The 14,580-nt window shown below is 51.6% G+C and overlaps 1 protein-coding gene across 2 annotated transcripts in view; it reads left to right on the forward strand.

Annotated features, from left to right (window-relative positions):
- Window positions 1-4,029: 4,029 nt before the first annotated feature.
- The window catches only part of MYO5B (myosin VB), a 143,337-nt gene continuing 132,786 nt past the window's right edge, over window positions 4,030-14,580 (forward strand). For both annotated transcript variants that reach the window (XM_033085915.2, XM_033085916.2), the window contains exon 1: window positions 4,030-4,100. In XM_033085915.2, coding sequence (XP_032941806.1) covers window positions 4,074-4,100 — 27 coding nt within the window. In that variant the 5' untranslated portion in view covers window positions 4,030-4,073. The remainder of the gene's footprint in view (window positions 4,101-14,580) is intronic.

The following is a 14,580-nucleotide window of genomic DNA, read 5'->3' on the forward strand; positions in this document are numbered from 1 at the left end:
CAGATGGAAGAGAGACAAGTCCACTGGAACTGTTTCCATCCCAACAGGGAACCAGAACAGTGCCTCTCATGGCTTGCTCCTTGGATTCCTTGGATCCAAACAGATGCTGAGGAAGGAAGCTTCCAAGAAGGTGAAGCATCAGGCTGGGAGAGGCAGGTTGGTAGCCAGTGCTTTTCAGCAGCTGTCTCCAAAGCTACACAGAGGACATCAGAGCTGCTCCTGTTCTACAGGTGAGAAAGGCCATCCCAGATAAAGGAAATAATTTAATCAGTGCAGAGAGCTGAGGTAGTCTAGGTCTGTGCTCTCACCACCGAGTCAAATTGGCAGAATGATTAAGAGATTAATTTCCTGGTCTGCTGCAGACTCCTGGAGTAGCCCGTGCAAGCAATGTAGATTTTCCTTTACTATTGTGACCTCTCTTTGAAAAATGAAGATAATAGCACATTCAGAATTCCAGGATTAATTAAAGCATGTTATTAAAGGCTGTGACATTTGTTGGGTACACCCAATATGAGAGATAAAAAAACCACCACATTGGTGAGCTTTGTGAATTCAAGTCATCCAGAACCATAATAAATCTCCTTTTTTTAATAAAATAATAACTCAGAAGAGGTGGTCAGAGCTATCAAATATTTATAGAGTGTCTGAGCTCCTGCTCCTGGAGGCAAATTTCCTCTGCAACGAACATGAGGTCTGCACAAGATTAAAAGATCAGACTGGAAGAAGTTTGCCTTCAGCAGGAGAGAATTCCCACGGCATAACGGGCAGCTAAACTCTTCTGAGGGAAAACTGTTGGTGGATGAAGTTGTTGGTGGGGCTGAACCCTTTGCTGCCAAGTGCTGTGTGGGATTCAGGTTGGTCCAGAAGAACTGGTGAGGCTGGGTGGGTCAGAGCCTCCTTGCTGCCCCTAACAGATGAGCGATGCAGTAAGAATGATTTTCTCTGTCAAGACTGAAGGGTTCCCTCAATCCCTGCTGGTTTTCATCTTCCCGCAGCTCCTTGGATCTCCTCACAGTAAACTCGAGCAAATAGGGCAGCAGAGAGACCGTGCTTCAAAGCGTGGTGGTGCCTTTGCCTGCCTGGGGCCAGCACTCACTTTACACTTCTGACTTACAGGTCACCAGGCAGGAACAAGCCAAACGCTTCTGGAATTGTGGCTTGCAGTGCTGGGGAGCTCCGCAGTGCTAGCTGCTGCTCCTGAAATCCTGTGGCATTTCCTGCCCCAGTGAGCAATCCTGCAGGCAAACCAGCTATTAAACCCCGAGCGCAGGGACACCGCTGGAGAGGGAAGCAGCCTGGAGCTTGCCCTGCGCCAGGGCTCTGAGCCACGCAGGGACAGAACCACTGGCATTTACAAACCTGGCAGGTACGGCCTCTTCACTCAGACACGTACCAGAGCTTTGCAGAATATTCTTCCCTGTATTTTTTAATTAAATTTGTCGTGGTGACAGAGGAAGAGCAGGGGTGTGGAGCGTGTGGGTGACTTGCCTGTGGCAGGGCTGGGAATGCCAGTCCCTGATCACATCATCCAGGGTTTGCATCCTCAACAACTCCCAAGGCTTTAAGACTTTTCTACATGCACCCATCTGCTTACAAGGGCTTTTACACTGACCCCAGGGCTTTCCATGGTGATGCTTCTGGCCACACACAAGATGATCATCTCTGGAGTGGTTCCCCACGCCCTGTGGCATGGTGCAGGCTTGGTCCCTGCTCCCTGGGGCTGCGCTGCAGGTCTTTGGACAGAATCAGTTCCATTTGCAGGAGTGTTAATTATTCATTGCTTTATCACCTTGAATAATTTGTCATTACTTTAACCCAGGTAGGAGCCCTTGCTGCAGAAAGAGCCAGTGCCACCACGCCCAGGGTACAGTGACTCTGCCCCAGGACTGTGCCCAGATACAGCACGTGGTGACTTCTGTGAGGCGTGGGAGGAATAAAATCCAGATTTGAGGTCTTTGGGACGTCTTTGCATACAAAAATTCAGGACCTGGGGTTGTGCTTAGCAGCAGCCAGCTCTGTTCTGATGACATTTAGAGCTGTCAGAATTGATGCTCCTCACTGGCCTGTGCCATCACCTGTCCATCCATCCATCTGTTCCTGGACTCTCCATGTGTCAGTATAACACAGGGACAAGGCCAGGACCTTAAAAGGAGCTCCAACTCATCCTGTACTTGTAAAGAATCCACTGGCTATGCTTAAAGGGGAAAAAACCCCTGGTAGTTGGTTGATTTTTACCTTAAGGTGCCTTCCATGTGAATGCAGGAGGGGCTACCATAAACTGCAATTTAAGAGCCTGTGCTCGTTAAATTGATCAACACAAGATTTGATTCCCAAGTGGAAAGAAGCTTCTGTCTGCTGGAGGAGACAATTTCCAGCAACTCAGCGGTTAGGATATACTTCAGGATTCTGTGTGTATTTTGGGGTTTTTAGTTTCTCAGTTTAATTAAAGTTTTAGATTAATGAAGAATCACATGCGACACCAGCTGTATTTCACGGGAATGGCTGTGCTTTGCCTCTGGCTATCACTGCTACCCCAGCTCCACTGAAAGCTTTGCTTCTAATTGCACCAGTGCTCCACATTTTGCTTCTGCAGTTGATTTAATGAAATGAGAAGAGCAAGTTTTGTTTGCCTGACAAAGCTCTCTTGGAGGCTTTGCAGAGATTACGCTGTCAAATTTTCCCAGGGTAATTTCTAGACATGGTGCAGTTTTTTTGTCCCCTTCTTTCCTCCTTCCCAGACTTCCCCCAGAGCCACCTGCAAGTTTGTTTTCTTTTTTTTTTTTTTTTTTTTTATTCATCAAGGATATCAGAGCTGGAAAAGAGAGGTATCTGCAATGCTGGCTGTTCTTTCACCAAATCAGCACTGCTCCCTGCCAGGCTCTGGGGTGGAAGAGGGAAAATACGACAAAGGAGAGAGTTTTATCCCGCAGGGGACAAGCAGCAGAGCGTGAGATGCCACCAGTGATCACTTTAGGACAGGCTGTGGTGCCCTGTGAGTGGCACAGCCTGAAACCACGGCAGGAGGGATCCCAGTGACGGAGTAAACAACTGTGAGAGAGAGCAGGATCCGCTGAGCGCCGTTTCTGCCTGCTCAGTTAATATGCAAAATACCTCGAATGATAAAGAATAGCAGTAGTGGCTAATTAGGAGTACTTTGCATTTCATTCTCCTTCTCAGGCTCGAAAAGTGCCGTATAAGCATGAATTGCAGAACAGGGCGCTCCCGTGGGATGGAGGGAAGCGGCATGGCCACGGATTGACAGGCTGGGATCAGTTTTTGGCTGTTGCTGTGGAAGTTGCATTTCCTGCCGTCGGTGTAGGAGTGACACACAAGCAGCGGTGCTGGTGGGACCCCAAACCCACCTGCAGGCAGAAGACAGAGAAAAACCTATCCCTGGCACATTTATCGAGTGGATTTCCAGCGGGTTCACGAGGGCAATGCTCTTGTCCCGGGGAACAGGCGTGTCCTGGCAAAGGGCACCCCAGCAATGCCTCACCTCACTCCCCAAAATGTGGGTGATCCCCAGAGGCCCGTGGGGGGTGAAAGACCCGAAAACCACCAAGAGGCACCTGCTTGGGGCTTAATTACTTTTCTTCTGCGGGAAAGGGAGATGGATAAAAGGCACAAAAAAAATCCCCAAAGCAGCACCAACCCACGCTGCCGGGGGGACCCTGCCCGGGGGGCGCCGGGGCTGGGCTGGATGCTGAGGACCGCAGGGGAAGGGAAAAAAAAAAAAAAAAAAAAAAAAATGAAAAAGAGCCTTTTAAAATTTTATAAATAATAATAATAATAATAAAAGGCGAGCCGAAGGGAACCAAGCCGAGCCTCCCCATACCTGAGCGGGGCGCGGCGGAGGCGGAGCGGCGCTGCCTCCTCCTCCTCCTCCTTCTCCACCTCCTCCTCCTCCTGCCACTGCCGCTCCCTTCGCTTCCCGTGCCCGGCCGGCCGCGGCGGGTGTAAAGGTCGGCGTGCCGCTCCGAGTGTCGCTGTCCGTGTGTCCGTGTGTCCGTGCGGCGGTCGGTCCGGCCGCCCGCTGCCCCCATGCCCCGCGCCTAGCGCCGCCCGCCCCGGCCATGTCCGCCGCGGAGCTCTACACCAAGGTGAGCGGGGAGGGGGCGCGGGGGGCTCCGCGGGTGTCCCCTCGTGTTCCATCTGCCCTTCTGGGGGGGCTGCTTCCCGTCCTGGAGGGGCCCCGCAACTTTCCCGCACCCGCCGGGACGGCGGCCGCAGGTGCGCGGGATGCGGAGGGGGCATCCCCGGCGTCCCCCCGAGGGTCCCGGTCCCTTCCCGGTCCCTGCCCGGTCCCCCGGTGTTTCACCACCCTGGTTCTCTGCCCTGGAGGGTGAACTTCGCCCGTGGCCTCGCCCTCCGTGCGCTCCGGCACCTGCGCGGCCAAAACACTCTCAGCCTCCCCAGGTCCCCCCTGGAATAATTCTTCCCTCCTGTATTCCTAAGCCACGGGGGCGGAGGGGGAGGAAGATGCGGTTCCTTAGGATGGCAGGGTGAACGCCGCAACTCACCGAAACGCGCCCGAGGTGTCCGGTTTCCAGAGTCCCTTTTGTTCCACAGCTCCTGGATGCCGTCCCTTGGCAGGGGTGCCGTGGGACGCACCCTCTTCCTCATGGCAGCCAGGGAAGGTGACATGGCTGGTGGCCTGGCTGGTGGCCTGGCTGGTGGCCTGGCTGGTATTCTGGCTGGGCACCGCGCCCCAGCGCTTCCCACACGGGAGGTTTGCTCTGAAAAAGTGATCGTGGTGCTAACTGGAGGCTCAGGTGCGCTTTTAAAAGGTTTGGACTAGAAAATCACTGTTTCCACTCTGGTTTTATGTATTTTTTTTGTTGTTGTTATTTTGTGGCTGTGGGATAGTCGGGTATTCCCAGCCCTCGGCCAGCCCATCCCAGTGGGTGCTTCCCACACAGCTCGGGGCTTTCCGCTCCTGTTCCCTTGTGTCGGGAGAGATCTTTGCCGATTGACCTGTCCCGATGAAAGAGCTCCTGGCAGGCGGTGCGAGATGCGCCCGGAGCTCTCTGGTGCGGAGGGAGCCCTCTCGTTGTCTCCGCATCTTCGCGGGGCTGCCCGTGCTGCAGGGGGGATGTGCTCGGTCAAAGCCGCCGGTAACGCGGGGCCGGAGGAGTGCTGGGCTGCAGAAAAGGTTTTACAGTGTCAGAGTGAGAGTGTCAGCATCATCTGTTGTCATAATGAGGATTTTAGTGGTTTGGATTCTTCCTGTGGCCGTGGTCAGCTCTCGGAGGCGCTGCCAGGTTGGCACCGGGAATCACTCTCTGTCCCCCGGGCTTAACTTTGCTGCAGATTTCTGCTTCTGTAACTCGTTTTGCCAACATCTCTCTTTTTTTAATGTAATGCCGGGGTTTGCCACGCTCCTTTTTCTCCGGCTGCTGCTATGAAAGGCGTGCAGGATGAATGGTGGATGTGGCAGCTCCTCCTCTGAGCCCGTGGGGATTGCAGAGCCCCGCAGGACTGAGCTGGGCTGTCTGTGAGCGGAATGGCCTCCATCCTCTCAGGAGCCCTTTAAAAGCAAAGTTTGGGGAAACCTTTCTCCCTTGGAAAATCTGGAGATGAGCAGGAGTAAAGCTGTGGCTTGAACAGCTCTGACGTGCCGACCACAGCATCTCTTAGGATGAGAGCATGGATGTGATGGCAGCATCCCTGGGGAGAAGGGAGGCTGGCTCCCGTGCTGTGCTCTCCCTTTGATGGGCTGATTAAATCAACCTGGCTAATTGATTTTTAACTTGATGAACAGGTTATCTTTTTTCATGCTGTGTTATCTTTTTTATGCTGCCTTGGTTTATATTCCTGCTGATCTGTTGAACAGGTAGAAGCTGCTCCTGGGGCATTCCTTGGGATCCTGTTGCTCTGTAGGGACTTCCTGATGAGGAAGTGGTGGGGATTTGGTGGCAACCTGCCTGTGTTGTTAACTGTAGATTTATTTTTAATAACAACAGAATTTCTCCATGAGAGCAGGTGTTTCAGCACTGCTGTTCCTGCTGTCAGTTTTTTAGGAACGTTCTAGGGGTGCAGATGTTTTTTTAGGTGGTGGAACCCACATGGGTCATCTGTGCAGCTGAGTCACGGCAAAATTTAGGACTGTCCTGCTGGGCTGTCTGCTGCATGGTGCCTCTGTGCCAGCTCTGGCCTTTGAAGCAGCAGGAAAAACGTTTCCTGTGACTTTGAGAGTACAAGAAAAAGATCAAAGAAGGCTCCAAACCCACAACAAACCCCACAGCCTCGGGGTGCTGAGCCTGGCCGTGCTGGTGGTGCCTGAATTGAAGGGGATGTTTTGGTCTCTGGTGCTGAGGAAGGTCCTGGTGCTCACCTGCACATCACCTCTGTGCAGGTGAGTGCCCAGGTGTGGAGCTGAGGCCTCCTGGCTCTCTGCTGGGCTGTTTTTGGGGGGGAGCAGAGGAGGGGGAGGCAGATGATCCAGATCAATACAGCTGTCTTGCTGAGAGCCTATTGATCCCACGTGTGCTGTTGCATTAGCACAGCCACAATTGCACCTTCCTCTGAGTCATCCCTCCTCCTGCTGGAACCAGGAAGAGAGGAACTGCTGAGGAGCCACTTTTGGGCATCCAGGTGGGAATTCTCAGGTCTCCTTCCTGCTGAACTGCAATGGGAGCTGTGTGGAGTGGCCTTAACTTCCACCTGGTTTTCTGGGACCTTGTGGGGACATGCAGTAGTTTTCTTGGTGTATAAATTCTGGTGAATTTGATGTTAGATTGGCCTGGGGAGCACTTAGGCAGGAGAGGAACACATCCTGGGAGAACCAGCAGCTGTGAGCTTCTGCTGGAAGCTTTCCATGGGATTCCTCGCCTTGCCCCTTCAAAATCAGGGCTGACTGGTGTTTAATAGCCCCCATCAAGCAGGATAATTAATAAGTGTGCCTAACTATGGGCATGAGAGTAGCTCCAAAACTGCCTCAACCTTCAAGCAGGTTATGGAGACATCATTCTCTCTCCTCACTCCCACTGCTTTACCTGGGGACTCTGCGATTGTCTGGCTGTGGATTTCATTTTGTGGCAAAGTCAAGCAGGGTTTTAGTGCATGTCCCAGCAGAAAAGGAGTTCTGTGGTCCTGGAGCTGCTGGCACCAGCCTGTGCAAGAGGAACAGGGCAGGTAGAGGTATCAAGGATTCCACTCTGCAAAATCCTGCTCCAGATGGAGGACTAGCAGAATTTCCCTAATCTGTGACTGCCCAAGCAGCTTCTTTCCCAGGCTGCTTGTGCTGGCCCTGCTCCTGCCAGGTCCCTGATGTGCCCAGCTGCAGCGCTGCCCAGGCCAACGGGTTGCTGCTGGGCGGGGGAGTTTGTTCAAATCCTCTTTACCTGCAGCAGGAGGCAAAGGCAGCTCAGCAGCCCGTGAGCCTGAGCAGGTGCCAGTGTGACCCTGCCAGGGTCACCGGGATGCTCTGTGCCCTGGGCTGGGTGTGGGCAGGAGGGATGGACAGGACATCCCCCCTCGGAGGGTTCCACCACCAGCAGCAGGGTGGATTTGCATCACTAAACCAGAAATTAGAGTTGTTTGTATGGCTGACCCTTGCTGTGTTGTAAGGTGAAGCTCTTGGTAGGGCAAAAACAGCTGTAATTGCTTTGGCTTTTGATGTTCTGCTCTCTTAAAGGTGCTCCTTGAAATATGTTAATTGTCTTTGTAAGTATAGCCTCTGAACCTCATGCAAAATAGCCAGGCTAGGGAATAAGCTGTGTCTTTCTGCTCCTGGGCTGTTGTGCAGCTCAAGATATGCTCTTCAGGAGATTTGCAAGCTCTGGGTAAATAAGAAACCAGGGTATTTATTTTTAATATTATTTTTTCCCCTCTCATTGTGCAAAGTGGCTGCTGTTTGCCAAGTATTTTCTTTCAGACTGTGGAACTTGATGCATTTAAAAAAATCCTCTTCTAATGGTTGGTGTTGGGTATAGAAAACTCTCTGGTTTTCACTTAAAGTTGTATTAAATGAAATAGCTGGAATGAATTGCTGGTTTCTGACCCTGGGGAGAAACTTTTCAGAAGTGCATAAATGCTGCCAGTGTGATCACACTCTGATTGAGTCAATGAATTGGCATAAACCTTCTGGCATAAAACCTTCTGAAAATAATTTATCCTGCAAGGCTCGGTGAGGATTCATCCTCAGCGTGTGCCTGTGTGCTGGTTTGGGGCTGAGGAGCAGCTGGGAAGGAGAAAGAAGATTTTCTGTGGATTGTGTAGAACAAATTTGTGGGGATAAGTGCTGGGGACAGGGAGTGTTTGGGGTTCAATCCCAGGACATCCCGGGCTGCTGCAGGGCTCCTGAATTCCTGCTGCTGCCATTGCAGCTCCTCTTAGGAAAAGCAGGTTACAGCTGAAAGGTTTTGTCCTTTTTTTCTTCTTTATTTTAGATGATGAGAACATGTCTGGGTCATTCCAGAAAGGGCAAGGACAGCTTGGAGGCCACGCTGGGGTTTTTATTTAAGGATGGGGCCGCCTCGCTGAAGGAGCTGGGTCCATCGGCATCCCCGGGCTCCTCCTGATCCTGCCTCATTATGAGCTGCAGTGGCAGAGAGAAAATCATTGAAATGTAAACTCTGATTGCTCCAGCCAGCTCTCTGCAGCTTGGGACCGTGCCAAGGGCATGGCCAGCACTGCAGCCCCCGGGGCCCCCTCGGCTTCCCCGCAGTGGCACGGGACGGAGAAAGGCAGAGCCAAGCCAGGGCTTAAATATCCTCCAGCCCACTGGGTCTGGGCCTCGAGTGGATCCACGGGAGGTGAGGGATTGTGGTGTGGGAGGCATTTCCCTGTCCCAATGGGCTTGGGTGTGCCTGGAGCTCACCCCATACTCTCCTGGAGCTGTGTGGGTGCACGTCCCACCACAGGGCACGCCGCTCCAGGGGCTTTGTGCTACAAAAGCAACCCCGTTTTCTTCTCTGTTTGTGCAGTTTTTCATCTCAGCTGTGCGTTTAACAGCCCCTGTGCTCGGGTCAGAGGAGAGCAAGGAGCAGGGAGCTCAGTGCAGGTGCTGGGGCACAGCCCCAGGGATGGTTCCTGCAGGGCTCATTGCTGGATCCCAGCTGTGTGCCCTCTTGCTGGCTGGGATTAATCAGCTCACTCTTTTAAAAAACCATTTTTGCCAGTTCCTGCCCTGATTCTGCTCCAAGGGTGTGAGGCTGTGGTGTGGAAACCCCAGTGCATGCAGGCCCAGTGATTTGGGCCAGCTCCAGGGTGAAGGGTGGGAGCAGCAGCAGGTCTGAGATGGTGCTGTGCTGGTTCTGATGGGATTGGGTGGGATGAGTCCTTCCTGCCCTGTGCAGCCCTGAGGAAGGAGTTTATCTGAGGTTATTTGTTAGGCTGCCTGGCTGCTGTTGAGGAATGTATTTACAGAGGAGGATTTTTGCTTTGTTGTTCTTTCTCGCTGCCAATTACCAGGCACAGAAAATAATGACCCTGAATGTGAACTCATGCATCTCTGCTGGTGACCAAGAAAAAAGGCTGTGCGTGTTTGTGGCTGTATTTTTATACACACACGTTTAAACTTCTCAGTTTGCAGTTCTACACGTGTTGGACTTTTAATTTCCACACAATTAATTGTCCAAAGCAGGAGGAATGTACCCTCACTGTGATAGCTGTCCTTCAGGGAATCCAGGGAATAGCCCCACTTGAGCACCAAGGTGGACTTTGAACGTTCCTCGTTAGCCACGGGTGTAATAAACATCAGGTAATGCAGGTGAAACTCTGAGTTGGTGTTTTTGCCTGATCTTTGACCCTTCCTGCACACAGAGGCACTTGGTGTGGTTAAAGGAACCTCAGAGGGAGCTACAATCCAGGTCAGGAAAATGACTGCTGTTATTGCAGAGAAACCTCAAGCTGTGGCAGCTTGAGAGGTTTCCAAAACACTTTAGGGGAGGATTTTCTGCTTATCAAAACTGAAAAAGGCTCCCTGTGAGCTTTCTGTGTCTCGAGCTGGTTGCAAGGCTGTTGCCCTTGTACGCCTCTGGCCTGCTCTAAGGCACGTCTTGTGGGGTTGGGCTGGGCTTTGGCTTAGGCTGAGCCTTCAGGTGTGAGCAGGGACCTGTCCAGAGGTGTTGGCAGGGCTGGGAAGGACCAGCTTGGTGGGTGATGGGCTTCACGTGGCCTTCCTCGCCTGAACACTCTTTAATCTGTTGTCTGGGTCATGGTAAACTCATCAGTGTACTAATGAAGCTTTTGGAAATTTGGTATTTCTGCTCTTTGCCTCTCCTGTGGTATCCAGAGGGTTTGGAGAGGAGCCTGCAGCCTGGAAATGGGGCACTTTCTCCAGCTGTGCTCTGCTTTTGTCCTTGGTTTGTCTGTGTCTGAAGTCTCCTCCAGCTGACTGAAAACTGGGAATCGCAGGAATGATGTCCCAGTGTGGACCATGGTACTACAAGAGCTGTAGGCAACAGCTCTACAAACCCTCACTGGTGCTGACTCCCAGCCTGTGGAGCAGGGGGATGGGATGGGGATGGGATGGGAATGGGATGGGATGGTGCAGCTCCTCCAGCACTGTGTGCTCCTGACCTGCTGTGCCACCATCCTTTGCCGTTTTTAATCAAACCCCATCTGATTTTCTTTTTTAGATTTCATTATTAATTTTCCTCTCCCTGAGCAGTTTTCTGTAACGATGGGTTTTACTCTCCTGTGTTTGTCCCCAGGAAGGCAGTGGTGTTTCAGGCCCTGCTCTGTATTAACTTCTGGGCATTAAAATGGATATGGCAAATCAAAACCATTAAAGTCGTAACATCTACCACCAGTTCCAGCAGATCAGCAGCAGTGCTGTGTAAGCCCTCTGGCTGCCCTCCCCAGCTGTGTTTGGTGCAGGGCAGGTTGTGGGATACCCTGTTCATGTCCTCCTTCTTGTACAGCCCTCACCTCCCTCTCTTCGTGTTCCCACACTGTGGAGGCAGCACAGGGGTGGCTTTGCACTCCTGGGTGCTCCAGGTGTTTGGTGCTTCTATGGATCCCCAGTGGGAGATGTGTGCTGTGCCATGGAATCCCAGAATGGCTTGGGTCAGAAGGGATTTCAGGGATCAGCCCTTGCCCAGGCTGCTCCCAGCCCTGCCAGCCTGGCCTTGGACACTTCCAGGGATGGCGCAGCCACAGCTGCTCTGGGCACCCTGCACCTTTGGGAAACCCATCTCCACTCTGGCTTTTGGATATTTCTCTCCACAAATCTCCCTTCACCACATGCTTCCAGCTCAGCAGTTCCTTGAGAACATCCTTTCCACACTTGGGGTTGACCAGCCCACCAGTTCCACCCCGCAGGACCACGGGCAGCCCAGTGAGGGATGAGTTTCCCTTTTGTGGCTCCACCAAAAGTGAGCTCGGCGGAGCGCTCACACCCAGCTGAAGCAAACCTTCCCCCTTGCCGTGAGTCACTGCCCAGGCTCCCTCCTGGAAGTGCCAGGTGCCGGGAGGATGTGCTAACCAGCACTTAGAGGTGGTGCTGCTGCCAGCAGGATGTGCTCTGGGTGAATCACGGCCACTACTTATCACAATAGCATGTTGCACCTCGGGGAGGCGGCCCAGCGAGTCACTGCTCTTCAAAGGGAAAAAAAAGACCCTTCATGTGCTTAAAGATGGCTTTTTAAAAGTCGTGGGAATGTCCTGTTCCTTCTGGAAGCACCACAGGGATGGTTTCAGGTGGCACAGGCAAACCTCCGGCTGCCAAAGCAGGTTGGGTGTGAGCAATCACCTGGGGTACCAGCAAACGAGCATTGAAAAGGGCTCTAAAACAAAATAGAAATAAGAAAACCTGATCCCTGTGCCTGCTGAGGAGCTCGCCCTTGGTGCTGCAGCCCAGGAAAGCACGGCTGGTGTAAGCACAAGGATGCTGAGATGATAGAAGTTGTAATTTTCAATGTAATTAAGCTGAGTAACTCCTTGTGGATTTATGCTGGTTAATCACTGTGAAGCTGGGTGCTGTGGGTACTGCTGTTCTTTGCACGGAGAGTTCCCGTGCTGTCCCTGTGCTTTCCCGTCTCACCTGGCCTTGGAAGAAATAAATTCTCAGCTGGGTTGGGCTGTGAGCACACGCACTATCACCTTGTAAATAATGGCACCAACCAGGCACGTTTTACCTGAAGCAGGACACAAAAAGGGGGAGGCAGCGAGGTGTGAGCATCTTCCCCCTGTGCTGGTGTGGAGCTGCCCTCGGGGGTGTCTGCAGGGCCCCCCTGCTCCTCCCAGCTGGGATTTTGTCCCCCAGAGGTGCCAGGGTGAGGGACCTGCCCTTGGCTCTCCCGCAGTTCATATTTACAGCCCTGGCCAGAGATAAGCAGCTCATATCTTGCTCCTGTAAACCCTGCAAGCACCACGTTGGAAATCTGTTTCTGCACCTTCCTCCTGCTTGTTTTCTCTTTCCTTCTGCTTCCCAAAGCCTTTGTTTGTGTTTGGATTTTTGGGTCCTGCCCCAGCGAGGAGACGAGTGGAGCGGCCAGAGCAGCGCGGGTGCTGTGCCTGTCCCTGAAATGTTAAATAAAACACCTCATTTAAAAACAACAAGGAGGAAATCCAGCGTGTCCCGAGCGTGCAGGTGTCAGTTCCACAAAGCCCTGGCGCAGAGGGTTTCAGGGCTGATGCTCCGGGTGGTGGCAGGGATGGCTGCGGAGCTGGAATTCAGCTGGAATTCAGCTGGAATTCCGCCCCGGGGCAGCTGCAGCTGCCCGGCCCCGGCTCGTCAGGGCGGCTTTGAAGCCTCGTGTGCTCTTGCCATGCCAAAATAAACTCGGTCTGTCAGAGCTCATCCTCGTCTCCCTGCGCGCTGCCCTCCCCGCGGCTGCGCTCGCACCCCCGGGTTTGGGGAGCCCTCCCCAGCCTGGGCACTGTCCCCAAAAGTGGTCACAGGAGGTCAACAAAAGAGGTGGCCAGCTTGGAGCTTGACCATCAGGGTGGGCCTGAACCATGCTCATCAACAAAACCTGCCTGGATCTCCCTTCTCGGTGCTGGGAGAGGTGGGGATGCTCCAGGCTGAGCGACTCGCAGTCCCCAAAAACTGAGCTGCAGGCAGGTTTCTCCTCCCCAAAACCGAGCTGCAGGCAGGTGTCTCCTCCCCAAAAACCAAACTGCAGGCAGGTTTCTCCTCCCCAAAAATGAGCTGCAGGCAGGTTTCTCCTCCCCAAAAACGAGCTGCAGGCGGGTTTCTCCTCCCCCAAAACCAAACTGCAGGCAGGTTTCTCTTCCCCAAAAACCAAACTGCAGGCAGGTTTCTCCTCCCCAAAATCCAAACTGCAGGCAGGTTTCTCCTCCCCAAAAACCAAACTGCAGGCAGGTGTCTCCTCCCCAAAAACCAAAGTGCAGGCAGGTTTCTCCTCCCCAAAAACCAAACTGCAGGCAGGTTTCTCCTCCCCAAAAACCAAACTGCAGGCAGGTTTCTCCTCCCCAAAAACGAGCTGCAGGCAGGTTTCTCCTCCCCAAAAACCGAGCTGCAGGCAGGTTCTCCTCCCCAAAAACCGAGCTGCAGGCAGGTTTCTCCTCCCCAAAAACCGAGCTGCAGGCAGGTTCTCCTCCCCAAAAACCAAACTGCAGGCAGGTTTCTCCTCCCCAAAAACCAAACTGCAGGCAGGTTTCTCCTCCCCAAAGCAGAGGTTTGCATCCCAAAACCACCACCAGGCGTTTGAAGCAGTGTTCTCACCCAAGCAGAGCTTCCCTGGGGTCCCCCTTTTTAATTTTTCAATATGGATTTCTGCACCACACGGTTTTTATCTTTGGATAAAAAGCCAGTTCTCAGAATATTCTACAATGCCCAAAGGTCTGTAGGCTCTCTCCCTTTCCCTCCCCCTCTTTTAAAAAGATATTATTTTAGTTTATTACTTTTGTATTTTTTTTTTTTTGACAGAAAAAGGCGCTGTCTCCTGCCAGCCTTTGCTCTGGTGCAAAGTTTCAGTGCAGGGAGGTCACGGGAGGTAAATCAGCAGAATGCAAACTCTGCTGTTATTGACTAAACTTTGCCCAGATCTCACCTAATCGCCAACCTGACACGTATCTAAGAACTCCAGCTCTTTTCCTGGGAGGAGAGAGCTCAGCCCCAGGATCCTCCCAGGGTCCTGGCATCCTTCTGCTTCAAAGGATGGTGTTTTTGGTGTTTTTGGTGTTTTTGGTGTTTTTGGTGTTTGTGAACCCTTTGGATATAACTCATGCCTGAGTGATTCCTTGCTGTTACATCCCAGTTATTAAATGGTATTTTCTTTTTCTGGGGTAGCAGGTTTACTGCATTTTCTTTTCTATTTTTATTATTTTATTTATATTGATGTATTTATTTTATTCTTTTAATTTTTATTTTTAATAATTTTTAAAATTTTTATTTTTGGTTCTTGCTTTTGGTTTTTCTCAGTCTGATATAATTCTACTGTGATTTTAAAGTAATTTGAGAGTTATTACCCAGTATAAATAGCATCTACAAATATATGTATCATTAATATATAACTTCTATATAAACATAAGTAAAAATATAAATAAAAAGGTAAAAATATGAAATATATAAATGAACAAATATAAATAAATATAAATAGATAAATATAAAATCTGGTTTTATAAATAAATAAATATTTTAAATGTACATTTAGGCTGCCATTAACT

The sequence above is a fragment of the Catharus ustulatus genome, chromosome Z (assembly GCF_009819885.2).
Source record: "Catharus ustulatus isolate bCatUst1 chromosome Z, bCatUst1.pri.v2, whole genome shotgun sequence".
Lineage (NCBI taxonomy): Eukaryota > Metazoa > Chordata > Aves > Passeriformes > Turdidae > Catharus > Catharus ustulatus.